The following is a 23,126-nucleotide window of genomic DNA, read 5'->3' on the forward strand; positions in this document are numbered from 1 at the left end:
TGATTTTATCATCTCTATATAACCAAAGTTTGAGTCCTAGATCATCCCCTACCTATCAATCTGTTAAATCTAAATTGGTCTATTTGCGGTTGTGAAGCTGCATTATAACAGGATCAGGCAAACTTCAGAATCACCGAAAGTTCGAAACCAACAAGAAACTTGATGAGGCCAATCACCAGACCTACATGCTGAGTGTTTTGGTGTGACAACTCCAGTTCCAGTTAAGGAAGGTAGTACAGGTATTATTGGTAAAAGGCATTAATAGAGGAAGGACCCAGAAATTGAACAAGGCTCACATTCACATGCCATAGGGACCCAAATCACATGACTATTTTTGCTCTGTATTTTCCATCTTCATCCACTAATTCACATGGATTACAAGGGTGGAATTGATGTTGTTGAATTGTAAGGTGATTACTTTCTGTTTAATCACTTATAGGATCAATAGATAGATAAATTAAAAGAGTATTAAGCACTAACTATTTAAGAAGAGCAGCAAGATGCTTTCATTGATAAAGATAAAGGAAGAAACTTTTGACATTAGCTTCTTTACAGATTGGAGAAAGAGTTTGGCATTCACAATATAACTTGTATTTTTACGTATGACTCGGTATGCTAAGAATAAAATTACAAAATAACTGTTCTGCTATGAACCCAAATGCCAGCAACATGATAATAAGTAGCAACTATTTCAAATATAATCAGATGATCGGAAGCCAATGGTGGTTAAATGGAGAAGGTTTTAGATATATAAGGAAGGAGACGCAGAGATGAACAACGCTTCCAGGCCTACCCCTCGAATAAGGACTGTTTTTTCAGATAAGCAGGCTGAGGTTGCACAACAGGGGACGGATGTTGGGGAGAAATGATAATGACATGCGTAAAAAATGTACACTTGCCAAGAGTAAAGGAAATTGCAGCGATGCTGAGGGAGAAAAACGCGCTATGTAATAGTAAATTGGAAGTTTTGGCGAGGAAAAAAGACTCGTTTTAATACAATATACTGAGCCATGAGATTCCTTAGTCGCTAGCACTGGCTTCCCCTGCGGCAGCCTAGGACACCAGCTCCAGAAGTAATGGTGCCAACCATAGAAGAAGCCTTTGCACCCAAGCTTGAAGCTCTGGCATAACTGGCTGAAGCTCCGGCTCCAGATGGAGTGAAATAGGCCCCGTTTAGTAATAAATCGCCTTCTGACCTCCAGTTCCAACCTCTCCACTGGCCAGCATTAGTATCAACTCTCTTTGTCACCTGGTACATAAATTTCATTATTACAATTCACCTATAGTAGTTTTGCATTGAGTACATTATTGATTGGGGTGGAAGAATCACCTCCTTTGCGAAAGGATTGACTGGGGCAAGGTATCTGTTGCCTTGGCTGTTGATGGTGGGGCTTGCACTTCCGCCAATTGCATACATCTCCCAGTGAGTGTAGTCGTTGTTAACTACGTGAAAATATCCGTGTCTGCACCTGCATTATCCATAATAGTATGTATTAAATACTATGAACTAGATTCAGATTAGTCTAGTACTGCAATTTTTAGTTGCAGAAGAAAGATATGAAAATTTACCTTGGCATTCTCTGGATAAGGCCCTCTCCAAAATGGTTGAAGGCAATAGTCACTTGCATTTGCTTGTCTCTCATGTAGGTGTCACTGTGACCCAACAACATGACCTGATTTACAGACAGTGTTAATTTTTCAATTAGAAGAGACCAGTTTATGATAAGTACTTCAGTTGAAGTCTCAGAAAAGAACATACCTCATTGTGATGAGTGAAGTAATTGTTAGAAACTGTGATCGCGGTTGAGCCCATGACAGCATCAACAAGGCCATCAGCACAGTTAGAGAGTGAATTGTGATCAACCCATATGTGGCTTGACCCGAAGATTGAAATGGCATCGCCATCAGCCATAGTCCTCCAGCCATAATGGGACGGTGAGCTCCTAACCATAGCATTTCCAGTTGGTTTGCAGTCATGGATATGCAAACCATGAATAATTACATTGGTGACAAACTGGACTGTAATGCACCCTCCATTAGCAATATGAACATTCACACCGCGGCCATCAATTGTCTTAAAGCTGTTCATTATGAGCTCCTGCTTAAATGTGATCACCATATCACGCTTAAACACGATCCAGAGTGGCTCGTCTTGAATAACAGCATGACGCAAGGTACCAGGCCGGGGGTTAACAGGGTCATCATCACCAGGATCAGTGACAACATAAAACCGACCATCACGGCCTCCAATGGCATTTCTGCCAAAGCCAATGCCACAATCAGCAAGGCGTCTCCTGTTGCGAAACCAGTTACGGTCACAACGCCAGCAATCATCAATAGGATTCCCAGTTCCACAGGAGAAATACCCCAATTTCCTCCTTTCAGTACTGTTACTAATGCTCCTGTATAAACAATTAAACGTCGATAAGTATTCTGAATTATCATCATCACACCTAATCACCAAAAAGGCACTGTCCAATATCTTGATACAAAAGGCACCACTAAATATCTAAAATGTTAATAAACTTATGCACTGTTGTTTCCACTGGAGTTAGTTTTTTCGACATCTAGACATGTATTCAAACGCAGGGCTCTAGCTGGTGTCGGTGGAACTTGTGTATGGTCCATCGACAAGAGAAAAACTGGTCCTTCCTGTTTGATAGGGCCAACTTCTGCTGGCCATTTCGACGTTAAAGCACCAACTGTAAGGTGCCTTTTCTCTCCTTTCCCTCATATAATTGATGCTGTCAAAGCAAATATGGGAAACAGAAGAGAAAAGACTATGTACTTCATCACCATTTTTACATAACCAAATTTATTATATGCACATTACTACATAAAGCACCTTTTAGGACATGCACATGCTTCTTGGTTCATAATAACAATTAGAACCTTACAGTTGTGATTTGCATACATCCACATGATCAAGATACTTTGATTAATGGAAGTACTTTCGGTTGTTTTAAAATCCATGGAGTAAGATGTATGAAACCGCGAAAATTTGTCCAGATAAACAACTTTCAGATACTAGGACACGGCTACTCGGATAATTCTTATGCAAAACCATTCTGAAACTTTAATTGTTCTTCTCTGATTTTATCAGTTCTTGGTTAGGACAGTAGAGCAAGGAGCCAAGGAAAAGCTCAGATTCAATGAACTATATGAGGCTCCTACAGGCTACAGCACCAAGGCATCAACTCAATAATTTTATATCTTTGTCATTGTCAGATTTAATATGCATAAAAGCACATACACATGGATTGCTATGCATAACAGAAAGGATAAAAGATGGTATAGTATATTGGTCAAGTAAGGAAGATGCATGTGATGAAACTGAACAAACAAGATATGGGAGTTCAGAATTCAGCAGACTAGAACATGGGTCATTCAATCCCCAGATATTAAAAGTTATTAATTCATCAATAATGACAGATAACTGAAAAAAGGCAAGAAATAATTAAAAAAACATTATAATAATACTTAATATCTACTTTCCGGGTTTTTTGAACTACACGAAATTTAAATACTCATGCATACATTCATCACGAGTGAACCCGAACCCACATGTACCACTTCTGCAACTACTAGTTTGCTTAAAGTTATTCTGTGGTCACACCTCAAGAGCTACCATAACCACCAGAATCAATTTTGATCAATGTCATCATGAATTTACCATGAAGTTGTAATTATTAATATATAGAACACAGAATTTATATGTGTGTGACAGAGTAAACAGAAGTATGTTTCTTACATCTCAACCATGGCAGCAATCTCATCTGGGTCAGAAACTGCATGCTTGCTCAGACCTTCAGCATCTTTCACACTAATACAACAAAAATCATAATGGCCTTATTAATTTCACTACAAATTAATAGTAATAAACCGTTAATAATAGCAGAGGTGGTTCTGATTCCAGATTTGAGATGATCCAATGATCAATATGAATCAGGTAGAAGTAAGTACCTTGCTTCCATAGATGAGTTGGTTGAGCTCTGCACCTCCTCTTTTTTACCACTCCTGCGCAAAAAAAGCAGTGGAAATAGTTAAATTTCATGAAATTTTACTCAAGACTCACCGACATAACAGTGAACTTTAATTAACTCAAACGACATTATAAAGTTCATAAAATCAAGCAATTCCGCGTAAAAATTTTAGAAAATTTTAGACTCACTCACATAACAATGAAGTTTAATCAACTCAAACGACATTGTAAAATAAAAAACAATTGTTCTCACTGTTCTCACATTCCCGAGGGAGAGCAACAAACCTGTGGTCAGTGGCAGCAATGGCTGCGACGCAGAGCAGCAGCAAAGTAACCGGAATCAATTTCATCGAAACCAACATTGCCATTGATCTTCACCAATATAACAACACTCAGCAACTATCTATGAAATATACCAAGAACATGCACTAGTATTTCTTGCTAGTTTTTCTTGTACAATGTGTTTAGTTCTCTATATATAGAAGAACTTAGAATTGGAAAGTGGCTAGTGAAACAGGGCAATGCTAGAACAGAGAGATGGATAAAAGTGAAAGACTGAGAGCAGAGCTAATGGCTTGTTTTATAGACAAAACAGAACACAAACACAAACACAAACAGGGCTGTTCAAGTAGACCACGTTGTACTTGACGCCGTTAAATACTTTTATCTAACTATCTGTATTATTAATCACATTCGTTTCTTTTGTTTATTTATTTTATTTTGAAGGCTTTCATTGGTCCCCGGCTGTTGTGGAATCTATGTACTGGGGTAATTCGAATTTGTTTTCTGATATTTTTTATCCCAGGTAGTTTAGCTTTTTATTCAGCTTATTATGCGGTTGTACATGGATACCACTGAATCCTGTTTTGTCATAATTTGACCAAGTTTGATTAATTTTGCAGTACAATTTAGGCTAATATGGTTTTTTGTTTTAATACTTTTGGACGAGCGAGAGTCAAATCCGAATATTTCGGTACAACAACGACGATCTGTTCTATTCTTTATCGGAATGATTGAGAGTTAAACCTGAATATTCCGGATAACAGAATATAAACTCGTCACTTGAAATATCCACCAAAGTTCGTCATTTTTCTTAATTAATTACGTTAGATCGTAATTTCTCCCCTCGGGCTCTTGGGGTGGTTGTTGCAGATAGCAACAGCAGCTTTTTGCTGAAAAGCATGTGAAAAACTGTTTGGCAAATCTAAAAGCAACTTTTCTGAACAGCAGCTTTCTAAAAATTGCTTTTAGAAAAAGCAAGTCCTCTTGTTTTTTGAAAAAATTGTTTTCAATTTTTGCAGGAAGCTGTTACAAATTTCACTGCCAAACTTCACCAAAAAATTATTATTTTTATATTAGAACTCAAAATAAATAAATATCAAAAAATTAACAAATAGTTATCTAATTTCTACAATAACATTATTTTTATCAACACTTTTTCTGACGGCAGAACTTTAATTCAGTGTTCAGCCCCCGACAACATTACTGAACTCCATATCTACAAATTTCTACCTTCACCAGCAATATACACTTTAACCTCTATTAAATCTCATACGTAATCAAAAGTGAAAGCAAGATTTTGTAGGCCATGTCTGGTAATCACTAACTTCTAGCAATGTAATAATAATAAAAGTAAAGTAAAAGTTCTCAGAAACAAAACAAAAAGGGGACCTCTAAATTTGCTATCTTCCCATGTAAATCACCTTGAGTCAATTGAAATCCGATTCATGTCTTCACTTGATTAATGAATTTATATAATTTACATACTGAATTTCTTCAATATAAGTCAATGAAACTACACATAACATGCAATAATGTAGATGCATTTAAAAAAATTAATAAAGCCTAAACACAAAAAGTTGTATATGCTATACAATGAGCCCTCCATGTCTCCCACCACGCCAAATGTTGCACATGGACTTCTCTAGCAACTTACACCACCACCATATCTTACAACTTCATCTTCTTCCACCATTATCCACATTCTTTAGGATTACATCAAACTACCAATAGGGACAATAATATCATTCCCGACCCGACAATCTGACACACTTGAAGTATTGGAGTTTTTCAAGTTCGGATTTACTCGCGACTGACTGACTGACTGTCAACTCGATCTGAACCGACATGATAACCGAAATTGTCACATATTCAATACAAACCATTTATATGGATAATGGCTTAATTGTTATATGTCAAAATTATATACATATGACACATGCATGACTGGTATATATGTTAACGTATGATTTATCGAGTTGTGATTTGCAAAACAAAATATGGATGGGTGTAGCTATTGGCTAAGAAGACCATGCATGTGTTCGCCATGTGTTGATCGCTACCATAGGTGCCCACCTATTACACCATTTTCTGGTCATTCACATTCTATTCCTTTCCCTCTTTTATCCAAGTCTGACTCTGACTTTAACATTAATACTACCAAGCTTTCTACATTTATTTGTATCGCTAACGCCATCCTTTGCCTATGTACCAGGTTTGCTCGCTAGTTCTATCCATATTTTGTTCATCCAAGCCTTTCAAATACAGTACCTATCTAGTATTCTCTAGCAATAATTTTCAAGGGAAATATTGATCCTGATAATATTCATTTATCAAATATTCTTTCGATCCCAAATTATATGACCTCGTTTGACTAGCCCGTTTTGCACAAATCAAAACTTAATGATAATCATGAAAATGACGAGTGGATATTAAAGTATATTATATGAATATTTGGTTGTGGCACTTTATGAGAAATCAAAGTTTTTGGATTCTGAGAGGAGTATGAAACTTAAAAAAAATGATGGAAGGGAACCACTAGGAGTAGAGTCTGCGGCTTAATTTGACTCAACACGGAGAAACCTATCAGCTCTAGACATAGTAAGGATTGACAGACTGGGAGCTCTTTCTTGATTGTATGAGTGGTGGTGCGTGAGCAATTCAATATGTAAATCTAATTACCCAAAATAACCAAAAGGAGTAGTACAAATGTACAATATAAGATAATGCACTTGCTTAAATAGCGAGACCCATTAATTACATAATTCGTTACGAGATTTGACAAGAACATGTGTCTCTAAACATATCTCCTGGCTTCATCACATTTGTTCCTGCTAGGAATTGCTGGTAGGGCAGAAGGCTTCAATTCTCGGTCACCACAGCCTTGTCATACAGCTATTATACTTCTACAATTGCTAGTAAAACCCGCCATCACCATAATGCACTTTCGAGAATAATGCTGTACTAATTAATTTGATCGATTGACAATCCGAGTCAAAAATTCAGACTTATTTGGTAAACGAAATCCGAAAATTATTTAATTTTACGTGGGAAGCCAAACACTCGAGCAGCGTCAACTAGAGAGTTGGTTGGGTTTTCAAATAACTACGAGTTCCGACAATCGCGGAGAGGGAAATAATAGTATTAATTTAATAATTTATTTAATACTCCCTCATTCTGTTATTACTTTTCCCGTTTGCCTAGAATCCGTTTGCCAATGCACACTTTTTATCGTTAATATCTTTAATTTTATATTAATATTAAATATAAAATCTTTATTGTATTAAAATACTTATAAATATGAATCCAGCAATATCACTCATGATTATATTTGGTCTTATAAATTTAACATAAAATAAACATTTGTCTATGTTATATGTTATGAACAGTTCCGATATTAAACGAGCAAAATTTAAAGAAACAGAGGGAGTATAATGTAAAACGGATGCACCACCCACATGTACTCACTTGTCAAGACCACGACTCGCCACCACCTTCTTATTCACTTGACAATCTTCCCTTATTTTTTTGCCTCTTTAAGTTCATGTGATTCGATATCTCATATTTTCTTGTTTGGTTGTGTTGCATCAGAAGCAATAAATATGTTTGTGTGTACGCATATATTATTTACATGTATATGTATATATACATATGAACACACGATTTGATACATCTTGTGGTTTATGTGTTATTATACTTTTTTTCCAGAATTTTTTTGAATGAGCATGCTAATTGAAATACTATTAAAACAAACCTTTTAATTTTGATAAAATTTAAATTCGACCAAATCATGTCAAAACTAAAAACCGTCAAAAAAAAGTTGGTCGTTTATCAAAATTAAATTTAATTTTGATACAAAAGATTGTCTGTCGAAAACATTTTTCACGTGCAACATAAATTCGTTAAAACTAAATTCATTTATATAGAAATTATATTAAATTAAATTTCGTCACAATAATTCACGCAACTAATACTATGGGGCTGTTTGGCAACGGTTTAAAAGCCGGCTTCTGGGTTTATAAGTTAAAAGCACTTATTTCGTACCATTTGTGTAAAAAGTCAAGAATTACTTATAAAAAGCTAGGAATGCTATCTTTTGTTTCAGAGCTTCTACCTATTTCTCAAACACTTTAATCACTTATAAGTTTTAATTTGGTTCTAACTTCTACTCTACTTTTTTATTTTAAAACAGGAAACACTTATTTTAAACTCACAAAAACGGCTGGGATGACATAAACTGCATTTCAGTTATGAGAGACATATTAACATCCAGATGGTGCGGCATGATTAAAGATTCAATTAGAGTCTTGTGTAAACGACAACAAACAGATACGAAATATACCCACGTATACAGATTACTTGAACACAATCCCCGCCATGTGATTGCACCATAAAATTTCTTCGAATAATTAAATTGTAAGAAAATAAACATATAGGAGTACATGTATCGAATATAATATCAGCCATTAATAACTGACAGTATTACACAGAGAATATTAAGAGACACGTGTGTACATATCATGGTGTACAAGTGTCCTCATAACCAATGAGATGATTGTGTTGCTGAGAAAATTATTGTTGTCAGAACAATGAACATGTTCTAAGACATAAGTATTGGCTGATTAAGGTACAGCGCAATCTGATTGGTTTAGTGTCTAGATTAAGTTATCTTATGAGGATAATCATAATTAAACACAGTGATTAACAGATGTTTTATTAAATAAAGTGGGATGCTGTACATGCATGTGCCAAGATTCTTGCTCTCTGGATGCAATTAAATCAGACCTGATTTGAAGGGGTTTAATTGTTTTTACACATGCTTTGTTTACGGAGTGAATATTTTCTAAACAACTAAGTTAGCTTTATTAATTTGCTTTCAAAAAAAAAGTTAGCTTTATTAATTCTTCATCCATTTCATTTTAACAGTTTTGTTTGTGCAAACCAAAGTCCATAATATTTGCTACTCTCTCCGTCTCATTTTAGTTGTTACATTTCTTTTTGACCAATGATTATAAATCTATCTTTCATTATTTTATAAAACTGAAAATTACATCTTAAAGTAGATTAAATGTTATTTGTGATGACATATTTTTTTTTATTTTTTTCAATTGATAAAATATTAATAATTTTCAGTCAGACTTTGGTCAATTTGACCGGTGTGACAACTAAAATGGGATGGAGGGGGTATTTTCTTATCCTATATAAATTTTATACTAGTTTTATTAAACTACCAGGACCCACACAATTTTTAAAACTTATTATGTAAATGATTATGAAATATATTAAATTTGATAACAATTTAATTATATTTTTATAATTAATATGATTACAATGATTAAAATAAGATAAAATATTACATTTAATACTATGTATGAAATTTACAAATAAAATTAAGAAAACGAGATAAAGCGAATACTTGATTTATCATTTTTATTATCTATACCGAAATCTTTCTATGCATATGAATAGATAAGAAATAACTAATTAATAAAAATCAGACTTCAGATTATGATAACAAAAATATACTTATATAAAATTTTTAGATCGATTATTAAGATGGATGGAAGGAATAAGTGATATATCATTCATTAAATATAGAAATCTTTCACATAATAAAGAGAAAGTAAAAGATTAACATAAACGAGACTCAGAGTCATGATAACAAGATTAGATTGCAGAAACATATTTTGGAATATATAAACACACAAAAGTATATGCATGCATGAAGTTGTAGTTTGTAGATTCATGAATTGCATTCACATAATGCAGCTCTAAAATCGACAGGTGCAGGAAATCTTGAGACGTGCATATAACATGTTAACCACACACTAAAAACAGATTAACCAGATTCCAAACATATACTCCTTCCCTCCCACAATACATGTCTCTTTTGGAAAAAAAATTTGTCCCACAATACATGTCTACTTTTAGTTTCCAATGCAAATACTGTATATTGCAAATATTTCAAAATTACCCTTCTTGAAAGTTGTATAACAATTAATGTAGGTTGAATAAGAGTCTACATTCATGCATTTATTAGGGGTAGAGGTGAGAAAATTTTATCTAATCAATGCTTTCTTAATATGTGTAATTTTTTCAAAAAAGACATGTATTGTGGGACGGAGGGAGTAGTCATATTTGTAAAAAGTCAAATTGTAGCAATTATTCTGCTAAATTAACGGAAATATTTATTATAAAACGATAATTACACAACATAGATACTCATTGAAGATGACTGCTAATTAGTGTTCTAAAAATCCCCGATTTAACCGATTAATCCCCGATTAATCCCCTGCAAGGTCGGCCACCGATCCGATTTTTGAAATCTGATTAATCCTTATATATATTTCTTAATCGAAGTATATATGATAAATTATTAGAATTAAAATACTATATTACTTTAAATATGAGTAATTATAAAGTTTATGAATATAATAAATATATTAGTTACTGAATAGCTAATATAATAATAACTAAATATTAAATAATATTTTAATATTAAAATAAATCCGATTTTCATACCGATTAATCCTTCCGATTAATCCCCGATTTTCGATTAATCCATGAATCGGTAGCTCAACCGATTAGGTCCGATTCCCGATTTCTGTAACACTGCTGCTAAGATATTATACTTTTTTTGTATATTTTTTATATAGAACTGAAAAGGGCAGGAATCAAAGCTAAGGGCCTTAGGCATGTCACATGTGGTATGATTATTGTTGTAGTTACCCCTTCGGTTTCATGTTCGTATCTATCATTTTCAGTTCGCACATGGACTCACGTGTAAATAGACTTTTATTTTTTTCGTTGTTTTGTGCTAGTTCCAAACCGGAAATGTAATCATAGGCTTGTAAATTGTTATCGTATATCATATGCATGTCAAGTTTTATATTATATATTAAAGAGAAAATATGTGATTTATATATATATTTAGTGTGTGATTTATATATTTGGTATATCAGATATTAATTATTCTGTCATCTACTCATTTTGAAAATAGAACTTTGATTTAAATCTTCTCCGACTTGTTTGTTGGAGACAATTTTGTATGATATCTTGAAATAATAAAAATAATTTTTCATTTTTTACGACAAATATTAATATAATTAAAAGATCAATATAATTTCTATTTAAATTTGACTAGTTTCAAATATCAGTAAATTTTTTTTTTTGATCAAAGTAAATTATTATTTCTTTAATTTTTGCCAGAAACATTTCGATTCGTTAATTGTCCAGATTTTGATAAAGGCCCAAAAAGAAACATTAGCTTAATCATGCAATTTTGTACGGGCCCAAAAGAAGTGCTCTGCTCATCTAGTGCAACTAGCAGTAGAGGTCTAAATGCCTAAACTCAATGTTCTAACTGACATCTCCGTCATTACTAAATTTAAACATCACAAAGAAGTGCAAACGACGGCGAATCCAAATTGAAGTTCTATTTTCAATTTCAGAATGATAAAATAGGGTCGCGGTTAAAAGTGAACCGATGCTCAAAATAGAATCAGAAAACCCTAAAATTCTGCTGCATAATCCTAAATTTTAAATAGATATTCAGTATCTAAATATAAATATATGTTTTTTTCATGTTTTTTTATCATTATGTGTGTCCAAAAATAATTTTAAAATATAATACATGGATATCGACATTTTTTGTATGTGAAATTGTGCTGCAGAACCATAACTAATACTAATATACTACAAACTACAAATAAGATATGGGTCTCTTTAGTGGTTGTTTCTTGATCATATAAAATAATATCTGACAAAATAAACATGACAAATTAATACATATTGAAGTCTAATAACTTGGTACCCGTGACCAATGGATACTCGTACCTTCTCTTTATAAATTTCATTTCTTTTATTTAAATTACGGAGAAAATTTATTATCACTAGAAACTAGAAAGTGCAGTGGCCCCTATAATAGGATAATGTTTTTGCACTTTTTTCCATTTAGACACCATGCTGGCACGCTCACAAAGTTTCAACTCTTTAAACTGAAACCATATCTACATCATCCAAGGAATCTACAATGGTATATCCAATTTCATCCTTGTACTTCCCAAAACCTCATAGTGACTGATAATTAAACAAATCCTCAATCATCAAACACAAGATTATTACATTAATGTAAACTAATCAGTGCAAGAATATTTTACCTCAATGGAAATTTGTAAAATTTGTTCAGCTCTAGTTGTGCTCTTGATCTTAGCAGATGTGGTTGCATGTAAACATTATAAGATTCCCACCACTTTAGATGGCCCTTTCAAGCCTAGAACTCGAGCTTTCGATCCGTGTTTGCGTCGAGGTAGTGATGATGTGCCAATGGATGATCCTAGGCTGAAGAGGAATGTGACTTCAAATTTTCCTGAACAGATTGCTATTGCAGTATCATCTCCAACTGCAATGTGGGTTTCTTGGATTACAGGTGTGTTAATCAGTCACCCTTTTCTTGATTTCACTATGTATTAGGCTTAAGGGGTGTATTCAATTGGGATTTTAATGGATTGTTTTTAATCTATGGATTTAAATGGATTGTACGTGAATTTGATTTTGTGCGGATTTTTGATAAAATGTCGCAGAGTTGATATAGATTGTTTAGGATTTAAGCATAATGCTTCAAAATCTCATGAATTTTGGTGGGATTTCAAAAAACTTAAAATACACCGAAGAATCCCACAAAATCCATCATTTTATGAAATCCATCTAGTGTGGCTTAGTTTGGGTTGGTTCTGTAATTTACAGGGGATGCTCAGATTGGACTAAATGTTACTCCACTGGATCCATCTAGTGTTGCTAGTGAGGTGTGGTATGGGAAGAGAAGTGGCAAGTATTCGATGAAGCGGACTGGGAGTTCAACAATTTACAATCAAAATTACCCCTTTGAGGGGCTCCTCAATTATACATCCGGCATAATTCATCATGTCAAGATTGATGGTGAATCCTCTTAGATTGCGTTTGAGAACATGTATTTCATTTCAAATGATATGATTTGAGGTGTCATTTCAAATTCTCAGCTTTATACTATTAATTGAATGTCTGGATTTCAAATGAAATTCAAATCTTTTCTTGTATATCCAAACATGTCATTTGATCAAATTCAGGATTTCAAATGAAATTCAAGTTCCCAAACAGGGCATTATGAAATTTGTTTCACTTGCTATGGTCTTTTTAGATAAAGGGTAAAATTTTCCATGATTTTGGCAGATCTTGAGCCTGGAACAAAGTATTATTACAAGTGTGGTGATAGTTTCTTGAATGCTATGAGTCAGGAGCATGTGTTTAAGACCTTTTCAGTACCTGGACCAGACAACTATCCTCGTCGAATAGCAGTGATTGGTGACTTAGGTCTCACATTGAATTCCACGACAACCATCAACCATGTTATACAGAATGATCCTTCGATGATCCTTTTTGTTGGAGACTTGACCTACGCGAATCAGTACCTTACAACTGGTGGCCAAGGAGCTCCCTGCTATTCTTGTGCATTTCCTGATGCGCCCATCAGAGAAACCTACCAGCCACGATGGGATGGTTGGGGAAGGTATAATTCTTGATTCTATCCAACTAGACTAATCTTTGCAAGCTAGGGACAACAGAAATTCATCTGATCTGATCAATTGATAAAATTAAATTTGATGTCCAGGTTCATGGAGCCATTGACCTCAAGAGTCCCTATGATGGTTATAGAAGGAAACCACGAGATCGAGCCTCAAGCTGATGGAATAACTTTTCAATCATACTTAACAAGATTTGCAGTTCCCTCAAGTGAATCAGGCTCCAACAGCAACTTCTTTTACTCTTTTGATGCTGGAGGAATCCATTTTGTCATGTTGGGGGCATACGTCAACTACAATGCCACTGGTAACTGCTTCAATTATCCGACTAATAGCGTTTAACTCAGAACATGTTCTGTCTTGCATCTGAAACAAAATTTTACTACTTTCAATGCTCAATAGGTGCTCAGTTTTCATGGCTCAAGAAAGATCTTAAACGGTTTAACCGTGGTGTCACCCCTTGGTTAGTAGCTGTCTGGCATCCTCCTTGGTACAACAGCTATTCGTCACATTATCAGGAATTTGAATGCATGAGACTTGAAATGGAAGCCATTTTATACGAATATAAAGTTGATATTGTCTTTTCTGGTCATGTAAGTTTCCCTGTGTTCACTCGGATGAAATGTAAACATATAAGACCGTGTTCCACCTATTGTTCTTTTTAAGCTAATGGAAAATCCGATACATAGAGTAAGAGAAGCGTGTAATTTGTGTACCAGGTGCACGCGTATGAGCGGATGAACAGAGTTTACAACTATACATTAGATCCTTGCGGACCAGTGTACATAACAGTTGGAGATGGAGGGAACATTGAGAAAGTTGATGTCGAACATGCAGATGATCCTGGTAAGTGCCCTTCACCTGGAGACAATATGCCAGAATTTGGCGGAGTATGCCACATGAATTTCACTTCCGGCCCTGCCAAAGGGAAGTTTTGTTGGGACAGACAACCGGAGTGGAGCGCCTACAGAGAGAGCAGCTTCGGACATGGATCACTTGAGGTAATTGGTCTGGTTACTTCATGTTCTGTAGCTTGTCAAACTGATTAAATCCCTGATTAATGCTTGTTCAGTGTCTTTACTGATTAAGTCTGATTCCCGCATTTTACAACACTGGTTAAAAAAAAAGATATGATATGAATATCCTGGATATAGGTTATGAATTCTACGTATGCATTATGGACATGGCATAGAAATCAGGATGTGTACGAGGAAGATAGCCATGGCGACCAAATATACATTGTACGACAGCCTCATATATGCTTGAAAACTCCACAGGTAAGATCACACATATTTGAATGATTCTTTGTGAACGCGTTTGCCATTAGGGTTGGGCATTTACTAAAACTCACCGAGTAATTTCACAGCATGGTGCTGAAAGCAGCGAATTGGGAGCTTCCTGAACTCTTTTCTTCGTTTCTTTTCTTGTGCCTGGCGTTTGAAGAGACTATAGATTTATTTGATTGTACAGCTTTGAGGAATTCAAGGACCATGAGTAATATGCTTAAGGGTACCTGTGCTCAGAGTATCTTTATAGTTTATAATGATGTACGTAACTTTAAAGTTGTGTTCACTTGGAGTGAATGGAATGAAGGGAGAATGAAATAAATTTTGTACTCTAAAATGGTGTTGATCAAAGGTTTCATTCCTTCAATCATTCTCTTCCTACTATTTTAACTATAATTGTAACCCACATGTTTTGGAAGGAAAGCTCGTTCCATTTCTACATCATGTTTCTTAACAATCTTTCTCACAACAAATTTAAATACATTCATATTTTCTCACCATTATCTCATACTTTCTTCTTTTTCCTTAAAACTTGTATATAATTGTTCATTCCATTCTCTCCGCATTCCATTCCATCCAAGTGAACACAGGCTAATAGAAGTCTTAAAATGCTATGCTCCTATGCCTTAGCACTGGAAACATAAATCAAAAGAAATCTTGCTCTGCTATGCTATGGTCTGGCTGTAAGGGAAAATAAATATATTATCAATAAAAATATAATAAGTTTTGGGTTTTTGGGTATAATAAACACAAAAAGTTTTGTGTTTCTTTATCCCCAAAAACAAAATAGAACCAGCCAGGTGCAACATGCTCGAGAGTTATGGTATTCAATCTTGAAGATAAGCTCCAACAGAGTTACCTAGAAGGCTACTATGATAATGTAATGTCTATCACTGTCACAACAATATAACTTGTTTAGGACAACTCGCACCATCAGTATTATTTGTCTAATAAGATGAATATATAAGAACGCTAAGAGGTCCGCTGAGATCTCTAATAGGTTGCTAACTACAACAATTGGATTTGACTGAACTGGTTCAACTTTCTCCCACAGAATTTCTGTGCTTAGTACCTGAAAAATGAAAATACTTTCCATCATTAAACTTTATCCATCACTAATTTACAAGACATTTGAATTTCGGTGTGCATGTGTACTTGTCCCTGGTGTGTCGGTCTACCTGGCTGATAAGAAATAGTGCAGGCTCATTCAATCCTCCTCCATTGGTACCTCCGGAATATCAAACCTGTCTTCCTCAATTGTTTTGTTAATCACATAAGCAGGAGAAGGTGATAGCAAGTTAAGGAAACAGGAATAATGTACATCAACAGATTCACTAGCAAGCTTTTCAATCAGCAAGTCAGTATTTTCTCTTAGCAACATTGATTAGTTTTATACATAGATTAAGGGGTTTAATATCAATTGCCCGCCGTTCTCGCCAAAAACTATTAGGTAACTACCCGATCTCCACGGGGATTTGTGTTAGCCACTAGAATCACTATATATATTACTATGTTAAATCTTGAAAATAATTAACGGAAACCTTAATGCAGCAATCCTAATCGGCAGATGATGTGTGAGCCATATGGATTACAAAAAAAAAAACTAAACCCAAAGATTACATAGAAATATAGAAAGATTGTAGCAAACACATCATCTGTTTGTTAACTTTTTCATTAATATTTTTTCAAGATTTAATGGAGTGATATATATAGTGATTATAGTGGCTTAAATGAGTCCATGTGGAGATCGGGTAGTCACTTGATAGTCTTTGATGAAAATGGTGGGCACTTCGATATAATACCCATAGATTAAGAAACTAAGAATGATGTAGAAATGAAAACCTAAGGTATCTAATTCTGTAATTCCAAAAGGATATATATTGACATAAGGTCATCCTCTGCCTCTCCACGATTCCGGCTGTTCTTCAGCTCCCTACATATTTCCGGAGTAACCTGTATTCGAACAAAATATAATTACTTCCAATTTAATGGTAGAAAATTATAGAGAATTTTGCAGAAGTTACGATCCTTACTAATTTATGCCATTGTCTTTCTACAAGAGCGTTAAGATTGAGTTTGTCTTCTTTTACCAGCTCATTTTTGTACCTGTCATAAAGGTTTTTAGCTAACATATAATAAAATCACAAATTAGAATGGAAGTAATTAGAGAAAATGGGCTCAACCCTTAATAAGTGAATGGACAAACTAATGATTAGCAAACCTTTACATTATGATGAACATAAATTGAACAATAACATAGTATCAATAATCTTAAGCATGCATAACATATATTTGCACGAGTTATGACTGGAAGGGATGCATAACTGTCTGTTTGTGAACAGAATGTCACTAACAGTATACACGCGGAGATATACATAGAGAGATGTAAATGTGTTCTCTGTGTGTCAGAGAGTAAACTGGTTAATATTGGAATGAGCATGACGTTACTCAATGCATTAACATCCGACTCCTGTTAGTAATCCAAATATGAAACTATTTTATCGGTAAATTTTCCATTAAATGATTATACTGCAAGCTAGCTAGCATTTACAACTTAGCATTGGCACTTTTGGGCACTTAAAATTGTAAATCCTATGTGAATAGATAGGATTACTAACAGCATATATCCAGTGAATCCTAAAAACTACATTAATACCATCTCCCAGCTAGCACGAAAAATTAATTTCGCAATAAATTACTCCTTTTTGGTATCTCAGGCATACAATAATACTAATAATAATTCAACAACGTGATTAGAAAAAGTAGTGCCTAACTAGAATGCTTCATTATCTACTATAAATTACTGTCCCAAATCCGTCTGATTTGACTTTTGTATACTGAGAATAACAGACACATATACACATCAAACTGTCCTTACTGAATCGCTAGTCCAGAATTTTCTAGCTGACCGATTTGGCTTCTCATGAATCATTCAGAAGAATTAAAATGTTAGCCAAATAGTCAGAATGATTTTATTTGTTACAATAAACTTCATTCAGTTATGTTAAGAAGTAAACAAATGGACACTTTTGTTAAATTTTTCTACTTTGGTATATTATCTGTTTGGTTCTTGTAATCTAGAGAGGGAGGATTATTTTTACAGAGTTACAGTACAGGGAAACTCAATTAGCTGTGATTCTATTTGTGATAGCTTATACGTCTTGAACAATTAGATTCAGTATAGAAAATACAAAAAAATTAAACAGCAACTCGGGCAAAAGAAATGGGAAGATAGAGTAGGTTTTCCTTGGAGAACAGTTCAGATACTAGAAAAGAGAACACAGCAATTTCTCAACATTTATTGATATGGAAGTTTCAGTATCAGGCATAAGAAAAAAAACCACATTAAAATATGGAACTAACCTTTGCACGAACGCAAGAAGTGATTGATGCCAGATCACAGGCATTATTCTCTCATCATTAAGAAAAGCCATAAAATGTTCAACTAAGGCATCAAGGACACGGTATGGCAAAGCATACTTCTTCTCAACTAGAAGCTTTATGAAATAGCTGCATCAAATACCAAAAGAAAACAAAACCATCTACGATTATTCCTCGAATTTGCTGGAGTTAGTTAATTACGATTAAAGACAAACATAAACAAACATTCCGTAAATTGTATTAAAACGAAGAATTTGGTAGTGACGTACGTATTCAACCCCCCATCTACGTCATCTTGGGACTAACAAACCAATCTGTATCTGTCAAAGATGGGAGATAACTGGCAATGTTCTCGTTGTCTTTAAGGTGATTCATCGTATGAGAAGGAATAAGCGGGGAAGTGAGGGGGAGGTAGCACTTAGATTAGATATTAGCAAGTCCTATGATCGATTTAGTTGGAATTTCTTTGATACAGAATACAGGTGATAGGATTCTTTAATACATGGATTGAATGGATGATTTTGTGTAAGTAAAATCTTCCTGATGTGTAACAAAAGTTAAAGATTTAAATCAGGTTACAGATATCTGCACATAAAATATACAACCATACAGAAGATATTATATTAACAATCAAACAAAGTTAACAGTTAGTTATGTCAAAGACTATTCTACAAAGTAAACAAGCATATAAGTCATAACCGTCATCTAGTAAAGCCAGAGTAACGAAAGAAAATAATAATTTGCAGATCTGGATATAAGATACATCACATACCTTGTTGTTCCACAGTACTCCATTTCAGCTAGTTTCAACAGTGCAACACTATATATTTATTAGAAAAGTCAGTTTCGTACTTCCAGCATACAGTTATCGTATAAAGATATGTATAAGAGATAAAATTAGGTAACACTTAACAGAGAAGAATTACTAAATACAGGTGAAAACACAGAGGTCTGTTTACAATTTCACATATAATTAAAAAGCCAAAACACCCAACATGGAATTCATGATTCAACACACGCCTCACAAAAATAAGCATTAAATGCAACTAATGCAATAAGAACATTGTGCTGCAGAATTCTGGAAAATAAGACGGTACATATGCATATGTTATATATGCTATAAACATCCAGAGGCTTATGCATATGTATATATATGATATTTCTTATCAGCCAGTAACAGGAAGTACAACAATATTCAATTTCCCGATGGCCAAACTCCAAACCTTGAATGAAGAGGAGGAATGGAGACTTTCTGAATGATGCTCCCTATAATGACGGCCTCCCTCAAGTTGCAAGTCCTTGACTGCAATTAAAGTATGTTAAAACCCAGAAAGTACTAAAACGTTTATTTAATCATAGGGTGACACATCATAGAGCAGAGCACAGCTTTTTACAATACCTTTTGTTTGTAACATATTTAGCTTATCATTTTGATTATAAATTAGTTGAATCTTGAAGGCCAACTACAATAAAAAGTCCATCTTCCATGCATATATTGTGTTCCATAATTATAACAGACATACCTCGCACAAAGGAAACAATATTCCCTTGTTAAATGCTGCGGGTTTGTACAGTGATTTTTTAAGAGCTTGATATAACGCAAAATGAAGTTTCTTATTCTTCCTGATATCATCTCTAATTCTCGGAAGTAAGACTAGCTTGTAAAACCGTTCTGCTTTTTTCACACCAAAATTGGAAGAAAATATCCTTGTGGCTTGAAACATTGCATTTGGAGACCATTTCTCAGGTTCAGTTAGATACAAGACCTCTTCCCAGAATTGCAACGAAGGGATGTGCTTGAATGCTTTTGGTATCTTTCCTGCCGTGTATTTATTAAGGAGTTTGCCAACTCTGCATGATTTACATCCAACATCAATAAAAAAATACCAAGCCTGTACATATATATAACTATGAGAACCAGTCAAGTGAGCTACCCCTTGTATAATTCTATGATGGAGTCATCCATTTTAGGCAACAATTGTTTTTCTGCAACCAACAATTTCAGAGTTCTTTTACCATAATAATCTAGCAGTAAAGAAAGTTCAACGACAGAAACAAGATGGACCAAGAAACACAAAGAGAACTCAGAGTTTACTTTGCTTTCAAAGAGAACATATATTATTAGAGCATAGCAGCTATAGTTAAGAAGAATGGTTTCAAAAGAAAGCTATAAATGCACCAGAATATGTGCATACTATACAACAGGGCATGAAATACAAAAAGAAACCTGAGGAAACTTGGGCATCTTATTCTTTGATCTTGTCAACGATAATGTCTGCCAGAGTCCTCTGTGGACAGTAATCTTTCGATAAGAATGCCTCAAGTAGCTTCTCATCATCCTCATCAATTTCCTCCTGTTTTGTTGTAGAAATACAATTATAGCAAACTTAATATCTCTTCTATAGACCTAAGTAACCTGGTTTGTAAATTGAGAAAGAAAAGGTAAATTCACATCACTCAACCAATAAGTCATTAAGTCTACTAGAACATAGTAAGCAGCACAAATGATGCTCATCTCTGTCTCCATTAATTGAAATAAAACTTAGGGTAAAAATGAAGAGAAATCTATTTATTTAGATGCCCCAAAATTACGGAGCACAGACTATACAGAATAAACCAAACAGGTTCCAGTCTTCCAGAGACATTGCACAGGTCATAAACATGTTTATTTATACAACCTTCAATTTTTCTTTTAACAGCGAAAGATTAACTAAGTAAAAAAGAACCGCATGTCATACCGAATCTCATTGCAGACATTGCAAATTAATTATTCCATTAGCTTGAACGTTAACCAAATGAAGGCATGATAACAGACAAGGATGGCTCAAAAGTATTAGAGGTCCCAATGTCCCCTTCAAAACCGGAAACTGAGGCCCTAAAAATATGAATACTTTTCACATACTTGTACCTATTGTAACAAATATTTACTTATACATTATTTGATATAAAAGTAAGTTTTTCAGTTCACTATAATAATTATATAAGATATACTATATGGGAATTAATTAACTCAAACTAAATAAGTAGTTTTGTGGATGTCTTATTGTACCCTTATTTGTATCCTTTTATATATTTCCAAAATTAATTTAAATCAGAGAAGAAATTGTTAATAGAAAAGATTTTCAGTTTCCACTTCAATTTTCAAGTTCATAGTCATTAAATTCCGATGACATGTGATTAAGTCTCTAGATAGTAATAAAATCATTTTAAAAGCAATAAAAAATGAAAATTATTTAAAATATAAGACCCTGGTGCAAGTGCGCCACTCGCACATGGCATTAGCCGAATGCCGGCTCTGATAACAGAAGTACAGAACTAATAGCTCTCCTGTGTGGCACAAATGCAAACACAATATTACTTATACAAAAATTGTAAAACACTACAACAACAAGTTTAATTATTACCATTATATAACAAAAACAAACTTCTCGAAAAATTCTGACAGGCTAAATTATTAACAGCTATAAAATGCATGTAACCACTACCAAAATTTTTACTTCCAATAAACCAAACAACAAACAAAACGAGAATGTACCAAACTAGTCGAGAAGATTAACCACCTCATCGCCACCATACTGGCTCTGCGTCTCGGAAAATCCAGAAAAGTGATCAATCTCCTCCTCATCCAATTGCAGAGCATCAGCATTATCCTTCAGAAACGCAAAACTGGCTGCACCAGGTTTCAGAGCATCGGCCTCATCCTGTATTTCCTTCTGCTGAATTAAAGCTTCCTTCAATATCTTCGCGCTCATATCCGACGCAATGAGCTGTACACAAAACAATCATAAACATCTTTATAAATACAAATTAATCAATTTAAAAAAAAAAAACACAGCGTAATCTCGATAACCTTGTTTTGTTGCTGGTGATGCTTGGGAGCTTTGGAATGCTTTGTGGAGGATTTCGATTTCGAATCATTCTCTTCTTCGGGGAAGAAAGGCTCTGGATTTTGGTTCCTGCTTCTCTTTTTCGCCATTTTGCTGACCGGAAAGTTGAATTATTCGGTTGTAAAACCCTAATTACCGGATTTCTGGAGCTTGTCCGGCCGCTGTGTTTATATACCTTAAACCCTGGGAAATAATTTTTTCGCTTAATACCTGAATATATTATTATTAATTTGAAAAAGTTTTAAGTTTTTTAACCAGCTCAGACGGCCCTCCTCAGTCCTCTGTATATATAGAAATAGAAATAATTATTTAGACGAATAAAAATATTATGTAATTATATGAAATGTAAAAGGAATCTATAATGTTATTAATGTAGAGTTGTCTTTTCTAAAATAATATCAATGTCATTTTTTGACTTATTTTTTATACATCTGATTTTTTTATCATTAATCTTTCATAGTTACTGATAGTCAAAATAATGAACTCCCTAACTAAATATTAAAATAAAATTAATTTCATATTTCAATGTTATTACTCTCATGAAGACAAAAAAGATTTAGTACTTTTTTTTTCGAAGAAAGATTTAGTACTTTTTAATTTAACGATAATTACTATAATGCAAATTCACAATCTTGATTTTCCTAGGAGTACAACTCGAAGAAGCCAATAAATTGAAAAATAGTATCAATATGAAAATTCAAACTCACTATACTGTTATTGGAAATACACAATATTGAAAATTACTGGTATCTAT

At 34.1% G+C, this 23,126-nt stretch overlaps 2 protein-coding genes and 1 pseudogene across 2 annotated transcripts; 1 reads left to right on the plus strand and 2 right to left on the minus strand.

The window, feature by feature from the left end:
* Positions 1 to 482: 482 nt before the first annotated feature.
* Positions 483 to 4,597, minus strand: LOC108203122 (probable pectate lyase 8). The gene is made up of 7 exons (XM_017371871.2): positions 4,268 to 4,597; positions 3,964 to 4,017; positions 3,752 to 3,823; positions 1,760 to 2,402; positions 1,570 to 1,673; positions 1,331 to 1,469; positions 483 to 1,249 (listed from the first exon to the last, which is right to left on the minus strand). Exons 1-7 carry the CDS (start codon positions 4,348 to 4,350, stop codon positions 1,028 to 1,030), a joined length of 1,317 nt encoding a protein of 438 aa, XP_017227360.1. The 5' UTR covers positions 4,351 to 4,597; the 3' UTR covers positions 483 to 1,027.
* A 7,646-nt stretch (positions 4,598 to 12,243) lies between these two features.
* Positions 12,244 to 15,543, plus strand: LOC108200848 (purple acid phosphatase 23). Its single transcript, XM_017369110.2, has 8 exons — positions 12,244 to 12,689; positions 13,007 to 13,198; positions 13,469 to 13,805; positions 13,908 to 14,125; positions 14,221 to 14,411; positions 14,538 to 14,819; positions 14,973 to 15,095; positions 15,185 to 15,543. Exons 1-8 carry the CDS (start codon positions 12,425 to 12,427, stop codon positions 15,218 to 15,220), a joined length of 1,644 nt encoding a protein of 547 aa, XP_017224599.1. The 5' UTR covers positions 12,244 to 12,424; the 3' UTR covers positions 15,221 to 15,543.
* Positions 15,544 to 15,786: 243 nt separating this feature from the next.
* Positions 15,787 to 22,882, minus strand: LOC108202590 (bystin-like; annotated as a pseudogene).
* Between the last annotated feature and the right edge of the window lie 244 nt (positions 22,883 to 23,126).

This window comes from Daucus carota, chromosome 9, assembly GCF_001625215.2.
Source record: "Daucus carota subsp. sativus chromosome 9, DH1 v3.0, whole genome shotgun sequence".
In the NCBI taxonomy this organism is placed as follows: domain Eukaryota; kingdom Viridiplantae; phylum Streptophyta; class Magnoliopsida; order Apiales; family Apiaceae; genus Daucus; species Daucus carota.

Excerpts from the sequence above, each read along its gene's own strand:
- LOC108203122 (XM_017371871.2), bottom strand. The coding sequence starts at position 4,350 with ATGGCAATGTTGGTTTCGATGAAATTGATTCCGGTTACTTTGCTGCTG. Across the intron at positions 3,824-3,963 it reads AACTCATCTATGGAAGCAAG|TGTGAAAGATGCTGAAGGTC; the intron begins GTACTTACTTCT and ends TTGTTGTATTAG. Across the intron at positions 1,674-1,759 it reads ACTTCACTCATCACAATGAG|GTCATGTTGTTGGGTCACAG; the intron begins GTATGTTCTTTT and ends TCTGTAAATCAG.
- LOC108200848 (XM_017369110.2), top strand. The coding sequence starts at position 12,425 with ATGGAAATTTGTAAAATTTGTTCAGCTCTAGTTGTGCTCTTGATCTTA. Across the intron at positions 13,806-13,907 it reads CGATGGGATGGTTGGGGAAG|GTTCATGGAGCCATTGACCT; the intron begins GTATAATTCTTG and ends TTTGATGTCCAG. Across the intron at positions 14,126-14,220 it reads CGTCAACTACAATGCCACTG|GTGCTCAGTTTTCATGGCTC; the intron begins GTAACTGCTTCA and ends AATGCTCAATAG.